Raw genomic sequence first — 17,017 nt, forward strand, 5'->3', positions numbered from 1 at the left:
CTGTGATGGTCGAGTTCACATGTGGAGGCTGCACTGTCCTCAGTGATGAAGAGTATATGATATACAAGCTTAGAATACTTACAGATCTTCCGCACCTTTTAACCTGTTTGTTATGGTCCTTGCAGAGTCATCCTTAGGGATGAATTGGCTTGGTTGGTTTTCTCTCAAAGCCTTCTTAAACTTCCTTCTGTCTTAGGAGTCACACTTCTCATAATCTTCCATCCTCCTCCTCTGTCAGGTTTTGGAAACAAGTTTATGTTCTAAGTTGATCCACAAAGATATCACACTTTTTCTGGCTGAGTTTCTACGTTCTCTTTTGTCATTGTGGCAGTTAATTTACATACATTACCTTTCTTAAGAAATAGTAATAATCTTAGTCCATGTTTATTCTTTTCTTCTTTTTCTGGCATCAAAGTCTTGTTTAAATGTCAGGTTGAAATTACCCCGATTCCACATTATTTTTTCCTCAATTTGATTCCTCTTATTGATTTTGATCTTTGCTTTATATCAAGTGTGTAGGCTGATGTTCATGGACAGGTGGTTTAGAAATGACTGTACCTTTGTAACCAACCATTTCATCTCCATTAAAGTATAATTAGCTTCATTTTTGGTATTCCTTGGTATTCACTATATTGGGCACCTCTCAGCACTTTTCTTGAAAAAAGTATTTATGATGGATAGCTATGAGATCTCTGTGCAGCTCCCTCTTGAACCATGTTTTCCAGCATATTTTTCTCTGAACATGTCCACCCTTGCATAAAAGTGATTCAAGTATATGTTGATCTAATTTGGAGGATTTTACCAAGCTCCCTTTTAGAATTTATGTAACTTCTCATCCTTTTTCTGCATTTCTGGCATTCTGTTCTTCTCTGATTGTCATGCACTGAATGTCTGGGTTCTGTTCTCGTGTTTGTTTATTTGTTTATTGGAGGGCTGCTTTACTGGCATGTGTCGTTCCATCTGTTCTTTACCTAGAAGAGATACTGTGTCTCATGGTTGGGGGAATTAAGTATTTTCTTTTAAATCCTTAATATAGTTTTTGTGTCTTTGATACTGTGCAGTGTTGTGGTATCATGCAGTGTCTAGTCATCACCCACACTTCCTTGCACTCTTTCTTGGAGCAGTTATGTGCCAGAACTGTAGCCACCTTTTTGTAAATGATAGTTTATTATGCCCATCTTTTAGAGCCCAAGACCAACACAACTGCCTGGAAAAGGTTATAAAAATGAGTTTCTTTATATCCAAACTAACTATGGAATTTGGATCATCTCTCCTAGAAATCATTTGATGCCCACCCAAGGAAAGAGAGCCAAGTGAGACAGCTGGCGTGGGTCGGTGATGGGGTGTGGGTCTCAATTCGTTTGGATTCTACCCTCCGTCTCTATCATGCACATACATATCAGCATCTACAGGATGTGGACATTGAACCTTATGTAAGCAAAATGTTAGGTAAGTCTCCAAGTCCTTTATCTTGTAACAATCCCCCATAATAGCTATGCAGTGGGAGTTTTTGGTTTAAGATTGTTTAAAGTCCTGTGTGGATAATCAAGGTATTTAACTTTATATTTTATACAAATGTTTTTATAAATAGAGCTTAATGTTATAGGTGGGTGGTGACTTTTATTAAAATATATGGGCATTACTTTTGTTTTTATTTAAGTGCCTTTTTACAGTTGGTTTTCTTATAATTTCCAGGACCTAAAAACAATTGTAGATATTACCTAGAAATTCAAAACCACGACCTCCCCACCTTTGTTTAAAATTAAATAAACTGATCTACAGTAGGTCCCCAAATACTGTCTTTTCATACCTTACTATTTGACTAAAACTACTATTTCTGAGGTCACCAAAGAACTCTATTCTAAAACCACATACTTTCCTCAACCCTTCCCTTCCTTGGCCTCTCTGCAGCAAACACTCAACAGCCTCCTCCTTCATGAAACTCTCTCCTCTGGATTTCCATGTCAACTGTCATACTTCTCTTTCAACCTGCCAAAGGATTCTTTATGGTCTCTTTTGTAGGATCATATTCCATGTTCCATGCTGTTCTGTCCCAGGACCAATGATTTTTCTGTGCTCTCCTTCTTGGTGATCTCACCATTTCCTATGGATTCAATTATCATCTCTGTGCACGATTCCCAATCCACACATCCAGCCTTCATCTCTCTCCTGAGCTCCGGTCTTTTGCTGTACATCTCTACCTGGATGGCTCATGGGTATCTCAGACTCAGCATATTTAAAAAAAAACAAAAATGAAAACACACTTTCATTCTTTTTCTTCCTAAAGCTGCCCCACTCCAGCCCTGCAACTTCACTGTCTCTATTGAGGGTGTAGTACAGAGATGGGATGCTGGGTGGATAGGTACTGGCTATTTAACTACCTGGGTGACCATGAACGAAGCCCTTAACCTGTTGAGGATTCTTCCTCATCTTTAAAATGAGAAGAGTTGGATTTGAGGGCCTCTGAGCCCCTTTCTAATTCACTATGATCCATCCTCTGAGCACCCATGTTCACAGATGCATGTTTGACTCTTCCCCCTCACTCACCCCTGCCTGCTTTTCCCATCTTCTTGCACCCTTTTATTTCTCCACACTCTGATCCAGCTGTGCTGGATGACTTGTTGTTTCTCTGACACAGCCCTTCATCTCTGACCTCTGCCCCTTGGCATTGGCTGCTTGCCATGCCTGGAGTGCTTTTTGTGCTCCCCCCAATTCTTGGGCTCCTTGGCTTCCTTCAAGACTCAGTTCAGAGCCTGTCTTCTGCCAAAGGTCCCCCCAGCCACTAGAGCTGTGTGTGTGTGTGTGTGTTTTCTAAATGCATCAGTTTTGTGCTTTCTCTTTCATGGTCATTCTTCCTCCCCCCCCCCCCCACCCCGCGCCTTTCTTTGTATCCCCAGCAATTGCACATAGTAGACACTTGGTAAATGGTTCTTGACTTACTGAATGCTTATACCTTCTTTCTCCAACCCCTCCATATTCATCTAGTTGATAAATCTTATTCATTTTACCTCCTCAGCATCTCTTACATCTCCCCTTTCTCTTTACTCTCTCTATAGCCCAGTTCATGCCCATATCACCTATTCCTGGAACACTTTTTATTTCTGCCTTTCTTCAAGAAGCCCTTGCTTTGCCCTGGGAAGTGCTCACTTAACTCATCACTGTGTTTATTTTTCAGATAACCTGTATTGACATATCTTTGAACACATGTAGCAATAGAATGGAAGCCCCTTCTGAGCAGGAACTGTATTTCCAGCATCTTTTACAGGTCTTGACACATAGGTGTTTTTAATAAATGTTTCTTACTGTATTGCTAATTTTGTAAAATGTTTTTATTTGTATAGGTACTGGAAAATTGGGCTTCTCTTTTGTGAGGATCACCGCTCTTATGGTATCTTGTAATCGTTTATGGGTAGGGACAGGAAATGGTGTCATTATCTCCATCCCACTAACAGAAAGTAAGTATATTTGAGATCAGTCAGAATATATATAGGAGTGTTTTAGGAACTAGTCATCATCTTAAAATGTTTACTTTCCAAATTAACTTGAATGTGCATTTTAAAATATGTTTCCCATATGGCTAAGTCTAGGGGTGTGTGTGTGTGTGCGTGCGTGCGTGCGCGCGCACATTCGCGTACACAACACAGACACACACACACACATGTAAACTCTTAAACAGTGTAATGAAATTTCTGAAAAATAAGTCAACAGGTTCTTCCTTGAGTTTGAAAATGTGTGTTCTGTGCTGTGTTTGGGCAATATGTGATTGGAGTGCTTTTGTGAATAGCACATGCATTGTGTGTTTTCTCATACTGTGTTCCATTACATTGCTCATCCATTAAATAAGTGTTTTTATGTTGCACATTCAGTTATGATTCCTGAGAGGGAGAGAAGAAAGGCAGCCAAATGCCACATTCCATAAAATAAATAAAATTCACAAGATGACATTTTAGAATATAAATAGACTGTTGTGTCTTTTCTCCTTCCTACCTTAAAAAAAACAAAAAAACAAAAACACCTAAACTGGAAATCCTTCAAGATCCTGATGTCTGAATTCTGAATTCCCTGCCCTGTTGGCAGTCATTGATTTATTGTACTGAATTGTCCATTTCTTTGTGAAAGATAAGGTGTTTAAACACAGTAAATGCTCTCTGTCTTTGGTAAATTGAATGTACTGTCTGCTAAAAACCAGCACATTGCTCTGTGACAACTGAGCCGATAGGAATCATGTGATCAAGGCAGTTGATTAAAGCTTAGCCTTGTGACTTTTAGTGTCACTTTTTAAATGAAACATCTTCTGTGTCTTGGTAGCCATTTTATATTTTTGTAAGGGATCCCAGGTTTTGTCCATCTTAATATTTTATAGGGGGCAATTTCATTTCGGCATAGTCTAATTCAGCAGTATTCCTTTGCCAAAAGAGTGAAAGGGGAAAAACTGATATGACAGAAAGCAGCCTTTGTTGAATTCCTAACCTTCAATTCAGATTCATTGAAATTAGAGTAATGTTAAAGATCATACCGATTTTTTTTTCCTATATCTTGAACTTTTGAAAATAAGAACCTTCCATTTGTTTTGCTTTCTCTGATTCCTTTTGGGATTTTGTTAATTTAGTAAGGAGTTTTAGAGCTCCAATTCATCAGATACCAGAACATGAAAGTGACTCACATTCTCCTTCTCCTCTACTGTCATATACCTATCCATTTCCCCTTTCCTCCTTTCTCACTGTAGCTGTAATCCTCCACCAGGGACGTTTACTGGGGCTGAGGGGTAAGTGCAGATCCTGAACCAAATTCTATTTCCGGGCTGCTAATGGCCACTACGAGGCTGTGTTTCACTTAGAATAAATACCCCTTCTCTGTTCCTAATGCCATTCACTCTCAGTCACTGCTCTGCAGCAGTTTTCTCTTTCTTTGTTTGTTTGCTACATGGCCACCAAGTCTGCTCAGCAGTTTAGTCTGTATCATCTTTTGTTGCAGCTGAACTTCCATCCAGGCTTTGTTTTTCTTCCAGTAAAAACATGAAACCATCTCTTAAAACTGTCATTAATCTACATTGTTTACTCCTGTTATCAGTCATGTTTCTTTCACTCATTGACTAGTCCTTGGAGTGGGGGTGGTTTGTATGTCTAGCTGATTTAAAGTTAACCAGCACAAGTTCTAGCCAGCAAGTTTTAGTAGCTGGATTGTTTTTTACATTGCTTTCTGGCTAGAGGAGGGAAGTATTCTGCTGCTTGTTACCAAGGGGGAGCTTACTGTAAAAAGCAGAACAGTCTAACTCTAAAGACAGATTTTATTTTTAAAAATACACTTGGCCATGGGAAGGAAGTCTCCTTTATAGGCTATAAAACTGTTCTCTTTCTTCAAATGAAAGAAGATAATTTAAGACCATATGTGACATTTGATCTCTTTAGTTTACAAAAAAGGATTTTTTTTTTTACAAAATTTGTTTAAAATTAAATTTTGATACCTGCTAGACTGGCAAATCCCCTAATCCATTTACTGAGGTACTTTAAAATAACTAGCATGCTCTCTTTTCCCAGCTTTATCTTGAATTGGCATTGCTGCCCTTCTGTTTCATTTTATCTCAATGGCTGTAGCTTTTTAGATGATACCATAAGGATTAACCAATAACTTCTCACACCAGCAACATTTTTCAGAGGAAAATATTTGGTATTCGGTTTTCTATTTTTAGCAAATAAAACCTCAGTAGGACCTGGAAACCGTCCTGGAAGTGTAATTCGTGTGTATGGTGATGAAAATAGTGATAAAGTAACTCCAGGAACATTCATACCTTATTGCTCAATGGCACATGCCCAACTCTGCTTTCATGGACATCGGGATGCTGTCAAATTCTTTGTTGCAGTACCAGGTAAGGTGGATTCTGCTTGTGAGATAGTCCATATGATTCTCTTTTTGTGGCTTTTGGATCCACTAGGCCATTCTCAAACTGTCATTTTTCAGAGTTGGTCAACTTTAAAAATTTCTGCTTGTAAACAGAATTCTAGATTTATTTGGATGTAGACACACTTACTTTTGAAAAGCCGTGGTGTCTGTTATTTCATGGAAAAAACCCATGTTTTTTTTTTTCAGTAATTACAGGAACATAAGTGGACTGAAGAAATAACTAGAAAAGAACCTAATGTTACATATTGTTAGGTAATCAATAACTGCTTGTTGAATTGAATTGAATAGCCAGGTGGGCAAAAGAGAGACAATTTAAGTGTTCTCACACTAAACCATGTTGATGGTGTTTTTGCATACTCTGAAAACATCTAGCTTTTCTTTTTGATAGTAAAATCAACTGATGTATGTAACATTTTATTTTTGTTCTCTTCTGAAACAGGTCAGGTGGTCAGCCCACCAAATGCTGCTGCTGCTGGTGGTGTTGGTGTTGGTGGCAGTGGTGGGGCCAGTGGCGGCAGTGGCACAGAACTAGCAGGTGACAAGCCAGGACCACCCGCACAGGAATCCAGTCAGAGTCCCTTGAAGTCCATGCTTGTGATTAGCGGAGGGGAGGGATATATAGATTTCAGAATGGGTGAGTATGCAGATCTCTCTGGAATTTCATGTGCAAGTGTGATTTGGGCTATCTTCTTAATTGAAGATAGCCATTATACTTAGATCTCGATAGCATAAGACCAAAGACTAAGAAATAAACAGCTAAAAGAAACCTTGGAAGTTAGCTGTGGTCCAGAGACATTAACTTGCCCTAGGTCTCACAGGGAGTAAAGATCATTAACTTAGTAACAAAATTTGAATTTCTCCTTAAAGCAAAAGTATCTTTTTTTTTTTTTTAAGTAAGGCAATTGGGGTTAAGTGACTTGCTCAGGGTCACACAGCTAATAAGTGTTAAGTGTCTGAGGCCGGATTTGAACTCAGGTACTCCTAAATCCAGGGCTGGTGCTCTATCCACTGTGCCATCTAACTGCCCCAAAAGTATCTTTTTTGAGGTAGAATTCTTTTAATATAAATAAAGGGATGTTTTGAGCCAGTCAAAATATTTATGGACCAGAATTTCCTAAAATTAAACCACAAAAGGGATTGAAAGACGTTCAAACCATGTAGCTGGAAGGCGCTTTCTTTTTTTTTTTTCTTTCTTTCTTTTTTTTTGGGGGGGGGTGGCAGGGCAGTTAAGTGACTTGCCCAAGGTCACACAGCTAATAAGTATCAAGTGTCTGAGGCCACATTTGAACTCAGGTCCTCCTGAATCCAGGGCTGGTGCTTTATCCACTGTGCCACCTAGGTACCCCGCTGCTTTATTTTTAAGGTATGAATTGATCCAGAATTAATGGCATAGGATTTTGGGAGGCATCCATCAATGCCAGTATGTTGCACGTGATCACAGATTCTAATGAAATTGCCATGGGTTTGAGTTGATATTTCAAGTATTCAGTGTAAAGTTTGGTAGTGCCCTGATTCTGGTGATATCAGTAGAAGCCTTTTCTAATAGTTGACTAAGTTGGTGCATTGTTGAGTTGAAAGAAATTGGCTTATCATTGATTATAATTGGATTATCATTGCTTTAGGACCTACCATTTTGCAAGAAAGATCTCAGAACCTTATTATGGTAGGAAATACGGTAGCTGGTCAGAAGCAGAGAGCCAAACAAAGGAATAAATAAATGAAATATTTTTTAAAATATGCTCTAAAATAAATTTTTAAAAAATATACTTAAATACTTTTAGTTTTTAAAAATTTGATTTTCAGGTTTCGTCCTGCAAGTTAAATATTCCTTCCCATGCTGAGCCAAAGTGAATAGAAAGTGGATTAACTAAATGTTGGCAGTATCTCGTGAATATAGGCTGAAAAATAGATCAATATTTGAAAAATGGGGCTGTTCTTAAGTCGGAAGATTGTTTCACTCTGGTTTTTTTACAGCTCCAGAATCTGTTGAGAGGCTTAATTTAACATTGTTTCTGAGGAAATTTGGGAGAGCTCAGGCAGCTTCCTGGTTTCACTCCGCCTCGGGAACTCTTGGGACTGTTCTTAATAATAACTACTACTTGGGGCAGCTAGGTGGCTTAGTGGATAGAGCACAGGCCCTGGATTCAGGAATGTATTGTTTTCCTGGGTCCTGGTTTTACAGCAATTCGTGTAAGTTTTTCCATGGTTTTCTTTATTGATCATAATCACTGTTTCTTAACAAGTACAATAATATTCTTTTACATTCTTGCACCACAAGCTGTTTTGTTATCCTCTAGTTGGTGGATTTCTGTCTTGTTTCCAGTTCTTTGGTATCATGAAAAGTATTGTTATAAATATTTTGGTATATGTGATCTTTTTTTTTTTTTTAAACATTGACCTCTTTGGGCCAGATCGTGCCTAGCAATCTTTGTCTATTTCCAAATTGCTTTCCAGAATGGTTTTATCAATTCAACCCTCCATGAACTATTCATGAATATGTCTCTCTTTCCACAACTCCTCCAGCATGAATTTTTCCTGTCTTTTGTTTGTCATCTTTGCCAGTTCGGATCCATTGTATTAACAAAAAGCAAAGTGTAAAAAGCCAAACTTTGCTTCTTAAAATCAGTTAATTCTCAACAAACATGCCTTTGCATGTTTCCATAAATATTTGAAGAAATTTTATTTTACTGTCCCAGGCCTTTAAAGTATGTAACTTCTATATCCAAAAGACTATGAAAAGGGCTCTCAGTGGGGTATGCAAAAAGGACTGTTTGTGTTTAAAAAGGGAACAGTCTAAACTATTTAGATGCTCCTCTTTCAGTTCTGTTCTTCAGCTGCTCCAAGAATCACGGTGCTTTCTTGGGGCCAGCTGTAATCTCCATGTACTATATTCCCTTCTAAGACTTGTCACTTCCCAAACCAAGCACGGGAGCAGCATCTTTTTATCTCCAGTATCCGTTGATGCAGACCTTTTTAGGGACCCTGCTAGAAGTCCTGGCATACCAATATGCCAGTTGTCAATAGGTTATTTCAGAGTGACAGTGCTCTGTAATATCAAGATTAGTTGTATCCGGGCAGCTAGGTGGCGCAGGGGATAGAGCACCGGCCCTGGAGTCAGGAGTACCTGAGTTCAAATCTGGCCTCAGACACTTAACACTTACTAGCTGTGTGACCCTGGGCAAGTCACTTAACCCCAATTGCCTCACTAAAAAAAAAAAAAAAGATTAGTTGTATCAACCAATAGTCACGAGTGGGTAGAGAAGAGTGGAAAAACTCTGCAATTGACCTTTTAAGAACTACATGGTGGGGCAGCTAGGTGGTGCAGTGGATAAAGCACTGGCTGTGGATTCAGGAGTACCTGAGTTCAAATCCAGCCTCAGACACTTGACACTTACTAGCTATGTGACCCTGGGCAAGTCACTTAACCCTCATTGCCCTGCAAAAATAAACCCCAAACAAAACAAAACAAACAAACAAAAAAAGAACTACATGGTACCTCATTTTTAAAAAGCACTTAAGCACTTTAGAAAGCACAGTGATGGGCACACATAGTAGGTAGGTGCTTAACAAATGGTTGTTGACCTATTGGCTTCGCTTTCAACAAAAAAATACTTAACTGCATTTTCACTTAGCTTTCCCATTCCTTCATTCCCACCATATACAGCTAAGTCAAGGGCTATTAATTAAAGGAGTGAGTAGGAAACAAAAGAAAATCTAAAGTGGTTAATGAGTGTCTGGCTAATAATAGATTTGACTTCATATGGCATGGAAGAAAGATACTTAAATTTCCTTTTTCTGACCTGCAAATCTGGCCTATTAGATAACCCTCATATCACTGCTGATGGACCCACCAAATTTTGCTTAGTGATTTGTCCATTTTATATCTGTAACTTCCTCATTATAGTAGCTATTGTGTCTCCGTTTGAGAGTCTAAGATAAGTCAAACTCTGTCCATTTGAGATGGATACAGAACTAGTTTGCTTAAAGTTGGTTTTGCTTTATATTTCTATCTATGTCAATAAGTAATTGTTTTAAGATTCATTTCCAACATGCTGTAGTCAACCGCCTTTCACACATCTGGTCTAGAAAATTACTGAGATTTTGTAGTTTCAGCAGTGGCTTGTGGTAATGATATTTTTCCCCTAATGTTGCTTTTGTGTACATCAAGGTGGGAACCCAGCCTGGGTCTCAGTTTAGCAAGAATGACAGGTCTGCTGAGCTGGTGGCCCTTCTGCCTGATGGTATTTGGTGTGTTCAGCTCACTTGAATCTGCCTTGTCCTCTCTCAATCAGGTGATGAAGGTGGAGACTCAGAACTCCTGGGAGACGCCCTCTCACTTGAACCCTCTGTGGCCAAAGCTGAAAGAAGTCACTTGATCGTGTGGCAAGTGATGCATGGCAATGAATGAATGCAGCGGAAGTAGCTGGGGAGGAGAGAAGTCTCTTCTGCATGGTTCCCCCATCCTCACCCCTCTTTATTTAATGCTCTTTTTGTGGAATCAGTTTCACTACATAATGTTTGAGCATTTTTCCTGTTAACTTTATATTACAGAATCTGTCCTACCATAACAATACAGGAACTAGCTGTTTTACTACACCAGTGTTATAGGCAACTTCAGTGTATTATGAACAAATCAGAGAATGTTTACTTTCTTAAAACTGGTGAACTATAGTAAGCAATCCACATGTGGTTTATTGCACCACAATCTAACATAATTCACTTCTTTTGATGGAATCACTTTTTAGCTGTCACTAATAATGGAGTTGATGGAAAACACTTGATAAATTAAGCTGTCTGTACTATTAAGTAAAATTGCAAAGTTTCCCCCCGGTGTATTATAAAACTGACAAAAACTAATAACAGGTGGAATCATCTGGATTTATCTAAATGTCCTTGGAGGGCAAAAAGAAAAATGTAAATTACTTTAACTTTCATTTTCAAATCTGACAAATCTTGTTTATATAGTATATAAAACTTTGTCATTTCCATCAGATTTTAGGGGGGTGGGGTTTGTATTAAAGAAATTAAGACTATGTTATTTAAATAAAAGTTTCATGTTTCTGACTTCTTAGAGCTCTAAAATTTATGAAGACTGTTGCTCTGAATATCCTAAATTGTTTGGAGAACAGTCTCTCCCACTTTCATACTGATGTGTCCCGAAGGTATGTTACTATAAGGCTTAAAAAGAGATTCTTCAGCACTGAGATGATTTTAAAAAGGAAAATTGTGTTTTGTATTCCTTGTACAGGGGATGGTGGGGCTTTTTTTTTTTTTTTTGGCTTTTTTTGGTTTGGTTTGTTTTGTTTTTCATCCCATGTAAAAATTCACCTCTTTTCCATTTGTTTCTGAAGAGGTCTTACTTGTTAATAAGATAAAAGCTATAATAATAGTGGAGTAGAGCCTAACCAACTGGGAGATCTGATTAGAGAAAGTATTTTCTACTGTATGTGTAAACTATAGAACAGCTAGCACTTGGCACTCTAGATGTAAATAACACAAGTTTTTGCACCATATGGAGATGAAAAAAGGCCATGGTTAACGAGGAAAGATTGCATGAGGGAAACCAAGCCAATATGTATTCCTAACTTAAGATTGATACTACATCTCTTCCTTCGCTGTGGGCATCCCTCTTTCTTCTGTTTTAACCAGATTAAAGATTCTGGTTCTAACAACAATTTTTCTCACTTGATTGGTTTTTAAAACCATAATGCTGCAATAATGATTCTCACCTTAACTTTTTTAAAGTGTATAATCTATAGTTACTTTTCCTTCTCTGTTATTTTAAGCAGAGATAAATTAAGTGATAATTTTTTAAAATGTAAACCTATAGTGTAGATGTTCCAAATTCTAGTAACTGCTTCAAAAAAGGGAAAAGCAGAAGAATGTATGAAACTACTTAAGCATTCTGAACAGACTGGGGTTTTTTTTCCCCCTGGCCTATCATGCAAAGAAGTTTCTGAAAACTACAAGAGAGCTCTGTGTCTGCCAATGACTTTTTGCACCAAAACGCTTGGGTAAGTTGTTTTTTGAATAGCCTGCAGGGTCCTTAGAAACCATTTCGTTATAGGTAAGTAAACAGCATAGAGTCTGTACAGTAAAACTACCACACAGTTGGTTAAGAAGGACTATTTTAGTAAAAGTTGCATTTTCAAAAGTAGTCCGTTTCAGAGTTTTCCAATCACTTTTTTTCTTTCCAGATCACCAAAACTAAGGCCATTCTTTCACAAGTTGTTTGATGTGTCTTTGTTCTTAAAAACTAAAACTACTTGTGAATTGTTGTGGCTCTTAGTGCAAACCATTATTCATTGTTATGATGGCCTTGAAGTTGTACAAATGTATGAAATGCTATATTGAAATCTTGGGTCCCAGTAAGTGAGAATTCCAGAGTTTCACCCCATCCACTGATGATCAGGCAGTTGTAGGTTTGCATGACAGAATTGAATTCAGGAAATCAGGGTCCAAAGACAAATGTTGAAAAAAACACTAATGATGGAAAAGGCAGATGATGTGATCCCTCTTCTTTTGTATTATAGGCTTTAACATAAGAAATACAAGTTTTAAAAAGTGTTATCCAAAGCATTTAGCTGATGTAGTGAACTGCTAAATTATCTTAGATATTGGTGGTGGCAAGGTTGGGGGTGAGGGTTCCAAGATTTTCTGTTGGGTTTTTCAATTTCAGTCAGATACTTTACTACTTTGACCCCGATGGTGACTTGTTCTCTGTAATGTTCTCCTTGTGTTGACAGACTTTTGTAAAGAACTGCCAAGACAAAGAATTCCACCATGTGGCAAAAAGGGTAAAACTGCTACCTGGGGTAGGGTAAAACGGGATTTATTGCCCTGTGTGGGTTTTTTGCTTGCTTGTTTTAGTGGCAGCAACAACTACAAAAACCCTGTTAAAAGAAATGAGGGATGATGGCAAATTATCCTTTTGTTACACAGGATTCTGTACTTGCTGCCTCTTGATGGCATTGTGAGTCTCCAGGCCCCGCGTGGCAGAGGGAGCATCTGCTCTGGGAATTCCACAACCTTAAGTGTATGTTGATTAATATCAGTCTCATGTGGATTAAATTTCATAGAAAGAGGGATGAATATCTTGATAGCTGCAGCTTGTTGAAGGTGTAAAAACATTTGGAGCACAAAATAATAACTTGTCAGAATGAGGCTGTCTGCATGGTAAAGCTGCTGTATTGTTGTCTTTTTGGTAAAGGTCTTTCTGCATTTGAACAGATAAGAGTTAACAAAGAGTAGACACTTTAACATAGGCTGCCTTAGCAACAAAACACAAAATTCTGATTTATTTTACTAACTGTTCTGAAGAGCCTTGTCTTTCAAATGCTGTGTAACTGAATATTTATTTCCCTGTGAGTATTATGAAAATTACCAAAGGATTCAACCTTATTTAGGATTCTTCTTGATGGACCCCATTGAGATAGGGACCGGTTGAGTCCCTGGTCTAAAACTTGGGAAGAATCAGAGAAAACTAAGTAGAGTTCAGTGGAAACCAGAATGTGTTTCCAAAGAGATATGCCTCCTGCCCCTGTCACCACTGGTGCTGCCCCCTCAGAGCATTTTCTATATGCTGAATGTCTTTTCTCTCTCAGCAAAATGGTTTCCTTTGTTAATTCAGTTGCATATTTCTCAGTCTCATAAAACATTTTAAACATTTTATGGTCTTTTTATTTTTTTTTTATTTTTAAGTTTTGTCTTAGATATCTTATGCTGAGTTCTACTTGCCTCTGTAACCTGACATGTACTAATACCATACAGCGGTTCCCTGGCTGTCTCATTTGAGGTTGAGGCTTTGTTTCAATGAGCAAATAGCTCATCTAGTAATGTAGTGATTTCAGTATTTATTTCTATTATTGAATCCTTGGGGTTCAGAATGTAACTTTGTACATGAAATATATAAATATGTATATGAAACATGCATGAGGTTAAGTGTCTTCTTTTGCATTACACCAGAGGCTGAGGCCTAGCTCCTTTTGGAAGGTCAAAATGTACCTTCCCATAGGAAACATTATTTCTGAGGGACAAAGCAGTGATCAAAAGGGAGGGGTGGAGAAGACTGGTTTGAAGAGTGTCAGTCTGGGTCACATGTTCATTTGATGTGAATAACAACAGACAATTAGGCTTTCTAGCAATGTGGGATCTCTGAGTCACAGTCCACACATGAAACTAAGACAAGCCATTTGCCAGTAATAACAGGCAGACTGTAATGTCAGTTTTAATAATATAGTAGAAAATCCCAAAGGACAATTAAAGCCAGCCATCATGTAGCTCACATTGTAACCTGTGTTTGGTACAGCAAGTTTAATTCAGTACAATTTGTGCACTGTTGACTATAACTTTTGTTACGTAACCTGTCCTACAACATGCCAATCCATCGTTGCTTTTACCTCTCTTTTGCTATAAAGTATAAGCTAGTCAAAACCATTTAATTCTTAGATGAGTGACCCACCCAGTGGGTTTGGGATGCCCTAGAATGTAAAGCAGTTAATGGCCTTAGTCAGTCCTGGGCTGGACTTTATCATAATTCCCAATCACCTTCCTAGTGCCTGACAAGTCATTGTTTTGGAAATAAATGCATATCATTACTCACAGTGTAGTCAGCTCCTTCCTGACCAGACCTGCCACTGGAAAACGAAACAAAACCCACTCAGTTTTCTCCTAGACAATGTTAATTCCTGAATTCTCCTTTGTGATTTTTTTCCTCTTGCCTATTGGATTCCCAGAAACCTCCAGCAGCAGAGGTGACTTTCACAAACCTCTGTATAACAAGATGGTTTAAGTTCCTAAGTTCTCCTGTAATTATCCTCACAGTGTTTCTTTGTAGTTCAGTCAAGGACCTTAGTATAAAATAGCTAGTTAAATTTTAGCAATTATTGGTTTCTCTTAGGGAATTTATATCATGATTTTGTTGTTAAGCATTTCTCTTAGGCCCTGTTTATTGGGCGGTATGCCTGATGGCAAGCCTAGGGGATTTCCCTGATCTTCATGAAGCAATTTGTTTTCTCCCATTACCAGAGATGCCACTGGGTAGATGGAATTGGATTTCTCAGGTGGTTTAAGCATTTCCAGAACAGCTTCAAATTTAGGGGACCAAGTACCAAAGCATTGAGTCCAATGCACATAAAGAAGTCATGACTTTATTTCTCTCTTAAGGAGAGGTGGACAGACAAGCCTCATCTCAACTGAGCCGCCTCTTTAGCCAGGCCCAACAAACCTAGAGAAAAGGAGTTCACTGGCTGCCCGGTTAGGTTCACAAGCATCTAAAACTAGAAGCATAGTTTCCAAATGTATTCTTAGCTAGATACAACCAGGATATGATGAGCATGTACATGTAGCCTTAATACAGGATAAATCTGGTATTTCCATTCTGATATATCTGGAGTAAGGACAGCATATTGGACATCAAATATGACCTCCATCTCCATTTTTTCTTAGCCTTTCACATGGAGTGGCTCCCTTAAACCTCACCTTCAAGGAAAATTACTCTCCCACCAGGGTTATGAACTTGGAAAATCCTCTGTGATGACAATCTCCTATCCTTCCATTTCTCCCCTGTCTCCCTGCTCTTATACTGATTCTTCATCCTTCATCCTTCCTCTGAGACCTCCCATCTCTATCCCTCTTTTCTCCCTATCCTGGTTCTAGCCTCATTCCTCTCCTTGGTGGTATTCACCTTATACATAACCAGTTCTAGGCACTGTCTTCTACTCTTGTCCCTTTGCCCTTCTACTGTGCAATGGCTTGCCGGTCCTCAGCCCTGGATCCCCACCGCCATAGGCCTTCTCTTCCTGTACTCCTTACCTGTGGAATGTTGCAGTCACAAACAGCTGGATCTTCTACAAGCTCATGTAATCAGACCCTTAACTAGGCCCTCACTGCTGCGCACAAGTTGTTTTATTCACCTGACCCAAGCACTCCCTACAGTGGTATCTAGACCTTTTCTGTTCTCATCAACTCCCCTTGCGCCACTCCCATCACCTTCCTCTCTCAGCAGATGGCCATACCACCTACTTTACTGAGAAAATGACAGGTTATCTTCATGAGCCTCTTCACAAAGATGAAGGGACCCTTCTTTCTAAGATTTATCCCTCCTTGTAGTCCATTCACTAATCCCATACCCTCTTTCCCCCTCCCCTGGTTTGCCCCATTGAGGGTGGTCCTGCTAGTAGGTGTCTGAAGCAGGATTTGAATTCACATCTCCCTGACTTCAAGGCCAGCACGTTCTCCACCATACTGCCTTACTGGCAAAAAAGGATCAAGTTCGACTTTTGGTCCCTGAAGTCCCTTCTAGGGGACTTCTAGATACTATGATCCTTTCTATTCATGAGTACAAACCAAAGCATTAAAAACCTTCAGTGTAGGGCAGCTAGGTGGTGCAGTGGATAAAGCACCGGCCCTGGATTCAGAAGGACCTGAGTTCAAATACAGCCTCAGACACATGACACTAGCTGTGTGACCCTGGGCAAGTCACTTGACCCTCATTGCCCTGCTCAAAAAAAAAAAACCAAACCTTCAGTGGGTTTCTCAGTTAAATATGGTAGAAAGGGCCATGGACAAGAGGTTTGGAAGAGCCTGGAATCTTTTCCTGACTGCTGTTTGGCCACATGACTGAAAGTTGCTTCTCAGCTTCAGTTCTTTCGTTTGTAAAATGATAATAAAAATGCCTTCTGTTAAAAGGATTGTTGTCTTGAGCCAACAAAACGATGTATGTGAAATTGCTCTGTCAGCTGTAAGGCAGCATCCAAATATGAGATGTTATTACTTCTTTCACTACCTTTTAGCTATTTTTTAAAAGTTTTTGTGGAGGAAGGCTTTGGACAAATCATATCTGCCCACTTGGTGAATCCACTCTGTTAATAAAAGATTGCATTTTTTTTTACTGGTGTTGAGTTGTGTGGTTTTTTTGTACATTACAGGATATAACTGGCGCCTGGGTTGAGATTCAGCATCTTAAGTCATTCTTGCCCTTCTGGAGAAGTGAACATTTCAGTTTGAGATGGAGCAATAGCCTGGCTGGTGCAGGAAGTTCTTAAAAGGAGATAGGAAAGAAGAAGGATCCCTGAGTGGGGAAATTCCAGGATGTATTTAAGCGTTGCCTCCTTTT

General features: G+C 38.9%; 1 protein-coding gene across 16 annotated transcripts in view; it reads left to right on the plus strand.

The window, feature by feature from the left end:
* Positions 1–16,792, plus strand: part of SPAG9 (sperm associated antigen 9) — a 149,585-nt gene extending 132,793 nt beyond the window's left edge. For 9 of the 16 annotated variants that reach the window (XM_043962930.1, XM_043962934.1, XM_043962933.1 and 6 more), the window contains 6 exons: positions 1,278–1,449; positions 3,342–3,455; positions 4,727–4,765; positions 5,690–5,866; positions 6,341–6,535; positions 10,194–16,792. In XM_043962930.1, coding sequence (XP_043818865.1) covers positions 1,278–1,449; positions 3,342–3,455; positions 4,727–4,765; positions 5,690–5,866; positions 6,341–6,535; positions 10,194–10,309 — 813 coding nt within the window. In that variant the 3' untranslated portion in view covers positions 10,310–16,792. The remainder of the gene's footprint in view (positions 1–1,277; positions 1,450–3,341; positions 3,456–4,726; positions 4,766–5,689; positions 5,867–6,340; positions 6,536–10,193) is intronic. The other 7 variants (XM_043962937.1, XM_043962938.1, XM_043962939.1 and 4 more) reach the window with 1 other exon arrangement.
* The last annotated feature ends 225 nt before the right edge of the window (positions 16,793–17,017 follow it).

This window comes from Dromiciops gliroides, chromosome 4 (genome assembly GCF_019393635.1).
Source record: "Dromiciops gliroides isolate mDroGli1 chromosome 4, mDroGli1.pri, whole genome shotgun sequence".
NCBI lineage: Eukaryota > Metazoa > Chordata > Mammalia > Microbiotheria > Microbiotheriidae > Dromiciops > Dromiciops gliroides.